Source organism: Nicotiana sylvestris, chromosome 6 (genome assembly GCF_000393655.2).
Source record: "Nicotiana sylvestris chromosome 6, ASM39365v2, whole genome shotgun sequence".
Taxonomy (NCBI): Eukaryota; Viridiplantae; Streptophyta; class Magnoliopsida; order Solanales; family Solanaceae; genus Nicotiana; species Nicotiana sylvestris.
In genome coordinates this window covers 29711159-29719854 of record NC_091062.1, presented here as the reverse complement: position 1 = coordinate 29719854, position 8696 = coordinate 29711159, and the positions used below count along the sequence as shown (strand labels likewise).

At 38.3% G+C, this 8696-nt stretch overlaps 1 protein-coding gene across 1 annotated transcript; it reads right to left on the bottom strand.

Moving 5' to 3' along the window:
• Nucleotides 1-4845: 4845 nt before the first annotated feature.
• On the bottom strand, nucleotides 4846-8482 carry LOC104233211 (receptor-like protein 9DC3). Its single transcript, XM_009786571.2, has 2 exons — nucleotides 5455-8482; nucleotides 4846-4914 (listed from the first exon to the last, which is right to left on the bottom strand). The coding sequence occupies exon 1, from the start codon at nucleotides 8480-8482 to the stop codon at nucleotides 5465-5467; it is 3018 nt and encodes a 1005-aa protein (XP_009784873.2). The 3' UTR covers nucleotides 4846-4914; nucleotides 5455-5464.
• Nucleotides 8483-8696: the final 214 nt, after the last annotated feature.

Below are 8696 nucleotides of genomic sequence, written 5' to 3'. Positions count from 1 at the left end.
CAAACGGACCTAGATTACGCCAAAGTCTACTTCAAACCTAATTTAAAGAAGTAGAAAACCTTTAATGCGCCAACTTTTAACGTTAGGCGCCAAAATGCTCCTGGATGACTCAAAACTCGATCCGAATATATGCTCAAGTCCAAAATCATCATACGAACCTATTAGAACCATCAAATCCTAGTTCTGAGATCGTTTACTCAAAATATTGACTCAAGTAAAACTTGACCATCTTAGGCTACTATTAAGGAACTAAGTATTCTGATTTCAACCCGAACCCTTTCAAACCCAAACCAACCACCCCCGCAAGTCATAAAGAAGTAAAAACACATACGGAGAGTCTTAATTAGGGAAACTAGGATCTAGAAAGCAAAATGATCGTTCGGGTCGTTACATTCTCCACCTCTTAAACAAATATTCGTCCGCGAACGAGTCTAGAATCATACCTGGAGTGTTGAATAAGTGTGGATATCTACTCCGCATGTCCTCATTAGTCTTCGAAGTCGCTTCCTCATTCGGTTGACCCCTTTACCTAACATTCATCGTAGAAATCTTCTTAGACCTCAACTAGCGAACCTGCCTGTCAACGTAGCAACTGGCTCCTCTTCATAACCCAAGCTATCATTTAGCTGCCGTGTTGTAGTGTAAAACAAGTGGTCTGTCGGCATGGTACTTCCGGAGCATAGACACATGGAAAATTGGATGAACTCCTGATAGACTGGGAGGCAAAGCAAGCTCATAAGTATCCTCTCCAACTTGCCTCAACACCTCAAATTGGCCAAGAAACCTTGGTCTCAGCTTGCCCTTCTTTCCAAACCTCATGATACCCTTCATTGGCGAGACTTTCAAGAGAACCTTCTCGCCCACCATAAATGATAAATCACGCACCTTTTGATTCGTGTAACTTTTCTATCTGGACTGTGTTGTGCGAAGTTTATCCTAAATCAACTTTACCTTCTCCAAGGAATCCTTCACTAAATCAGTGCCATATAACCTACCCTCGTCGGGCTCAAACCATCTGATAAGAGAACGAAATTGCCGACCGTACAAAGCCTCAAATGGATCCATCTCGATGTTAGACTGATAATTATTGTTATAAGCAAACTCGACCAAAGGCAAGAATCGATCCCACTTCCCTTTGAAGCCAATCACATACGTTCTGAGCATATATTCCAGGTTATGAACTGTCCACTCTGACTGCCTATTGGTCTGCAGATGAAAGACTCTACTGAGCTCTACCCGGGTACCCAACTCGCTCTGTACTACTCTCTAGAAATGCAAAGTGAACTGAGGGCCTCCATCTGAAATGATAGAAATAGGCACACCATACAACCAGATGATCTCCTGAATGTAAATCTGGGCCAATCTCTCTTAAGAGTACGTAGTCACAATAGGAATAAAGTGTGGCGACTTGGTCAGCCTATCGACAATGACCCAAAAGGCATCAAACTTCCTCAACATCAGCAGAAACCCAACTGCAAAGTCCATAGTGATGTGCTCCCATTTTCACTCTAATATAACCATCTGCAGAAGTAGGGTATCTGGCCTCTGGTGTTCATACTTAACATATCAATTGGTTTAAACACTTATAATCTGTAATTTAGTAATCAGTACGCAATACCAGATTTCTTAAAATACATAATTATTCGGAAAGCATGCTTCTAAAATAGCACCTAGCATCTGAAACTACCTACATGTTTGAATTCCAAGGTCACGTAGAAATTATGTCTATAGGGCTTAATGACTTTAACTCGTCTCAATTCTGAAACTGTCAAAACGCCTAATTTGTTTGCGTGCATTTGTTATCTAAGTGCGGAGGCTAACTTGAGCCCTTATTTTCTTTTACATGAAGTCCAACTTGTTTTGTATGTTGCCTGGTTTTCTCATTTTGAGTAACCTAAGTTAAGTCTAGAACCCCCCCTCCAAATAGATGTCCAAATGCCTCCTGAGCCATAGGTATGAGACGGGTAGTGCTCGCATAAAGTACGACTTAGAATTAATTAGTGCGCCTTAGGTAATAACTTAAAGATAGTAATCGGGTATCAGGAGATGATAGTTTGTGCCCGCTGAATAATACGAGTAACACCCCATCTTGAGGGAGTTACAAAGTATTATTTATGTTGCACGAGATGATCCTTTAGGCTAAAAAACTTAGGATCTCCCCCATCTTGTCTTAAAATCAATTATTTTGCTTATTGGTAGACTTTTGATGATAATTACCCCAGCTTCTTGTCTTTCCCTTTATTTTGGACTAATTCATATAATTCGAGTTCCGCCGGGACCCACAGTTGTGGACCTCGAAGAGTGCCTAACACCTTCTCTTCGAGGTAATTTGAGCCCTTACCCGATTTTTGGTAACACAAACTGGGTAAACCAGAGTTATTTGCAAATAGGTGCCCTAACGCACCTTAAACCTATTAGTTGGCGACTCTCTCTTTTAACACCTTCCATTAAAAGAGTTGTTAAGTGTAGAAACCCGATTTCGCGAGAAAAAGGGGCGCGACAGATATGATCTAAAGCTTAAGCACCACTAGACACCGCTGGGACCAACACCAATATCTGCACATAAAGTGCAGAAGTGTAGCACGAGTACAACTGATCCAATGTACTCCATAAATATCAAGGCTAACCCCGATGAGGTAGTGATGAGACTATGACAAGACACCTACATAAATCATGTAGAGGTATATACATAAAATAACAAAATAACAAGTAGGACAATTAAAATATTAACTGAGAGGGGACATATAGAAAGGGGAGTACGATAAGAACGGCAAGTACAAAATCACCAAATAGCCTTTTTCGAAAATAATAACAATGCAACCAATTAAATTATCAATCCGGAAATCAGGTAAATCAATGAAATCAACAATGGCACGGCATCACCCTTCGTGCTTTTACTCACGTCCTCACCATGTAATAATAATATAATAATAAAATGGCATGGCATCACCCTTCGTGCTTTTACTCTCTTCCTCACATGATATAATAAATGATAACAAGCAATCAAATCTACGGCATCACCCTTCGTGCTTTAATCCTCACAGTCCCTCAAATAAATGATATTATATGCAAATAAGGCATAGCAACACCTTTCGTGCTTTTCACTCTTCCTCGCCAAGCAACTACATTATTCCAAAATAGCAAAACAAGATGCGAAGGAATTTCACTTCAATCATAGTGTAATGACAACTCAACTCAACTTTCAAAATCCCAACAACTTCAAATTAAACAATAGCTATGAATATGAACAATTAAAGAAGTAATAATCTAACTGCGATATGGAAAGCATAGTCATTGAAACAATATAATACAATAAAATAATTTCCACATGCATGCTTTAATCCAATGCCAACGCATATATACTAGTCACCTTACATATACGCCATCCCCACACATAAATCTCGTAGAAAATAGACCAACAAGTCCTAATACCTCAAGTCAAGGTTAACCATGATACTTACCTCACTTTGCAACCAAATCAATGCTCAATCACTGCTTTTTCTTTAGAATTAGCCTCCAAACCCATCAAATCTAGTCAAATAGTTCAAATAATTCAAAATAGAAACCACCCACGAGTGAAAAAGATTCAATCTTTAATGAGTTAAGAAAAAGTCAACAAAAGTCAACCCCTTGTCCGCTTGGTCAAAATCCGAGATGCGGATCAAAATCCAATCACACATTCATCCCCAAGCTAGGTATGTAATTTGTTTCGAAATTTGACCTCATTTTGAGGTCTAAATCTCAATTTTACAAAAATTCCCAATTTCTACCCATATCCCTAATTTCTACCATGAAAATCCTGAATTAAAGATTAAAATTAATGGGTGATTATGAAAATATAATAAAACACGTTAAAATTTACTAACCAATAAAGTGGGGATGAAAACCTCTTCAAAATTGCCTCTAGACCGAGCTCTAACTTCAAATGGTGAAAAATGGTTCAAACCCCGACTTTCAGCTATTTTAATAACTGGGCGTCAGGTGTTCTTTGTGTTCGCGAAGCACCTAACACATTCACGATGCACTGGCCAATTGGCCTTCGCGTTCGCGAGGTACTCTTCGCGTTCGTGAAGGCTTAATTCCCCGCCTGCCTTCGGGATCACGACCCAAGGTCCGCATTCACGAAGAGTAACCGTCTGCCCTCCCTTCGGTCACCCCAATAAATCGCATCGTGAGAAGCCTGTCGCGTTCGCGAAGGGTAAACTCCCCCATTGCTTGCGTTCATGACTGGCTCCTCCCGTTCTGCCAATTCCAGTTTTGAACTACTGCAGAGTTGTTTCATAGGTTTCAACTGAGTGGTAGACTCGGTGAATAGCCAACGTCAGCCCCAAGTTTCCCCTTTGCGACCACGAGTGAAGCTTCGTGATCGTGAAACTAACACACCCAGACATCAAAAACCGATGTTGCACAAGTTCAAAATGATCCGAAACTCACCCGAGGGAAGATTGTTGGATGTGCGAATAAAGTTCACATTGATAGCAAAGATAGAGAGTTTACATATAAGGTATAAGTATCTCTTAATGGTGTAGGACGTTGTGGAAAAAAACGTACGGATTTGGCCTAAATCGTACAATATCGCACCATGCTAAAAGTATATACAAGCCTTTTTTAGCCCAATAACATACGATAATAATCACTATAATATGGTTATAAGAGAAAAAACAATTTCTCGTAAGAAGTTGCACGAAACACACCAACATTTTTTCAAGCTGGACAATAATAAGTTAATTACAAAATACATGTCTTGTGAGAGGAAAGTTAAATAAGTACTTAACAAACACTAACATTATAACATTGACCTACTTTCCTTTATTCTTTGCACATATATTGCAAAATTATAAACCACTATTTTCCCAAGCCTACACCCTAATCGCCTTCCGATCTCTCTCTTGCCTGATACTTTCTGATTGCTATCTGAAGAGCAATAATAAACAATGAATTACGCTAGGGTCACTTCCTGTGATTTTGGATTTTAAAAAAAAAAAAAAAGAAACAAACAAAAACTTTAACTTGTTCAATATCTAAGGAATTCTATTAAACTTGTACCAATGGAATAAGGACAACATATGTACAAAGGAGTTCACAATAACTTGTTTTTATAACTGCTTTCTTTAAATTTTCCAAAGGAAGAGCTAGTATAGACAAATGTTGCTAATTAAATGTACTACTTTCTCTGTCCCAATTTAGGTGATTGTTTTTTGTTTATCGAAATTCAAACTATTTAATTTTGACCGATTTGGACATAAAATCTTCAAATTTTTTGAAATAAAATTTGCATATTTAGAAATTAATTAGAAGTACTACAAATCACAATAATTAATGATTAACATATTCAAAAGACATATGAAAGTCAAAGAACAATTTGTTTGACTGTTGAAATATTCCAACACCATCACATAAATTGGAAGGGACGAAGTATTATAGGAAAAATAAACACAACTATATGTTAATTACCTCATAGATTTCAGTGTCTTCTGTTCCTGCGCCGTCTTCGACCTGCCCTCTGTGCTGTATATGTCAATTCATGAATGAGAGTTGCAAAAAAGTGTATGAACCATCTTGGCCTTTGAAATCGGTAAATGAAATAGCCAATGATAAATCCAAAAATCAAGCCACAACCATATCCAATTAAGACAGAGCTCCAAGTCATTTCACTAAGAAAACTCGGCTCATCATCTTTTTCTTCAACCAACAGGCCTGGTACTGATGCAGTTTTATGATGCCCGCATTCATGTGACAATGGAAATCCACATAAATCAGCATTTCCAAAATATGAATCATTTGGAAACGTATTGAACTGATTGCTATGAGGAATAGGTCCAACAAGATGGTTGTGTGACAGATTTAAAACCGCGAGAAATGTTAGAATTGTCAATTCCTCTGGAATTTTCCCAATGAGCTTATTAAATGAAAGGTCCAAGGCTTCAAGCGTGCTCATGTTCTTCATTTCAACAGGAATATGTCCGGTGAGGTTGTTATGAGATAAATTCAGCAGCACAAGTGAATTTAAATTCCCTATAAACTTTGGGATTTCTCCTTCAAAATTGTTCCTTGATAAATCAATTGTTGTGAAAATCTTCAAGATCCTGTTCAATATAATCTCTTGATTTTTCATAACTAAAGTCACTGATTCCTCATATTTGTCTGTATAATTTCCAAAATAACTGTCCTTTTCCTCCATATATTCCAGTTTTGATTTGTGTTCATCCATCTTCATCATTGCTTTGAAACCCTCTACAGGCAAAGAGCCAGTAAACGAATTGTCGGAGAGGTCAAATATCCTCAAATTTGGAAATGGTGATTTTGTTTGGAAAGCAACGACAGGTCCATAAAATCTATTAGATTTTAATACTAGAATCTCTAACTCATTCAGCATCTCTAGCCAGGTGGGAAATGTAGAATGGATTTTGTTGTTTCCCAAATCAAGGACTTGTAAATATGTACAATTGATCAATGATCTTGGTATCGGACCTTCCAGTTGATTTTTACTCAAACCAATATGATGTAACCCGTTACCCCTTGAGAATATGTTTGGAATCGGACCATGAAAGTTGTTTCCTCGTAATTCCAGGACTGAGAGAGTTTTAGAAATAAAGAAACAAATGGGAATTTCACCACTTAAATTATTATAAGACAAGTTCAAAAGATCCAGGTTATTTGGTTGACAAAATGAGGACGGCAAAGGTCCTTTGAGTGAGTTTGATTGAAGATCAACAACCGTCATTGTCTGCCAAGGTAGATGGTTTAAGCTTGTAACGTGGTTTTGAGTGAGGTTAAGGACTTGCAATGAATTCAAACCCTCGAACCATTTAGGGAAATCGCCGTGGATTTCATTACCTGAGAGATTCAAGATCACCAATTCCTCAGAGTTCAATAGGAAATCTGGAAAATCTTTCACACGACAAAAGGCTAAGTTTAAATGAAAAAAATGATGAATAGTAGTACTGATGACGTTGGTCGTGTTGTCGTTATTGCTACTACTCCAAGATAAACCACTATGAGAAAGATCAAGATATCGGAGGTTTGTCATGCCTGAAAATGTTTCTGCTCCAATCTCACCTGAAAAACTATTTGATGAAAGTTCAAGGTAGTGGAGCTTAGTCATGCTTGATAGCATTTCTGCTCCGACCTCCCCACTCAAATTATTTGATCCAAGAGCGAGAACAGATAGGTTCAGAAGATGTCTAAGTGATTGAGGTATGGGACCAACGAGTTGATTTTGAAACAAATCAAGCACGCGTAGAGAGGAGTTGGGCTTAAACTCAGGAAGTAGTCCGCTGAAATGATTGCTCTCCAACGTTAAATGAATCAACGAAGGAAGACTAATCATCCAAGACGGGATTGAGCAGTTGAGTGAGTTTCGAGACAAATCTACATCTTTTAGATTTTGAAGCCCCCCGCCGTTAGTAGTCAAAGGAAGTGGGCCACTGAGTGAATTGTCACTCAAACTCAAGAATTCAAGCTTTTCCAAGTTGGAAACAACATCAGGAATTTTGCTTTCCAAATGGTTATATGAAAGATCCAGTTCAGTGACCTGTGAAAGGTTGCTGATGGATTCTGGAATAGATCCAACGAGGTTGCACTGAGAAAGTTTCACAATTTTTAAGGCTTTGAAACTTCCAAGTGAAGCGGCGGGTAGTACTCCTCCAGAAACATTGTTGTAAGAGATATCTATCTCAGTTAGTGTATGGCTACTGCTCCAGTTCGACTTAGGGAAAGAAACAGTGAGGTCATTTGCCGACAATCTGAGAGTTTCCAAATTGGATAGAAGGAAAATGCTTTTTGGCAAGTCTCCATACAATTTAGTTTCTTCAAGATCAAGATATCTCAAAGAAGAGGATACATTAATAATGGATGATGATATCTTGGATGAAATGTCTACATTAAAAAGAGAAAGTACCTCTAACCTGGTCAAGTTTTGAAAGAACATCCTGAATCCAAATTGATTAAGTTGAAGAAGATTTGGAGCATCATCAGAGAGATCGAGCGAAATCAATTTGGAGAGGTGTGAGATTTCCAACGGAATCTTTCCTTGGAGAAAGCAATAAGAGAGGTTGAGATGCACCAAACTGACCAACTGACCAATGGTCGTCGGAATTTGAGAACCTGAAAAGTTGTTAAAGGAAAGATCAAGGGTTTGAAGATGATGAAGATGGAAAAGGCTACTATTGGGATGAATAGTTCCTCCAATTTCGCTGCAACTCAAGTCCAAACGAATGACATGACCAGTGAAACTATCACAGGTAACTCCATTCCACCTACAACAATCCATACTACTCCTATTCCAAGACGTCGTCTTAGGATAAGAAGATTGGCAAAGTGGATAGTCCGACGATGTCATCGCAAGTGATTTCTTAAACTGTAAAAGTGCAAGGGTATCATCAGAAGAGCAAAGTGGACGGCCAAAGGATAAAGAAACCACCTCAACTGCTAAGGCAACATAGACAAGAAACAAAGAAATAAGTGACAATAATCTCTCCATCTCTATCTTTCTCATCTATGTCTAATAGCAAATGTTACTAATTAAAAGATGTAGTACTCTCATTTATATAGAGTCGTAAATTAAATTAGCTATAATAAGGAAACCAATTACGTACTCTATAAGAATAAGGAAAACCATGACAAAGATTAGAATTTGTGCACCGGCCCGCTGCTACCCTCAACCGTACGTCCATAGTCAATTGTCCCAAAAGCGA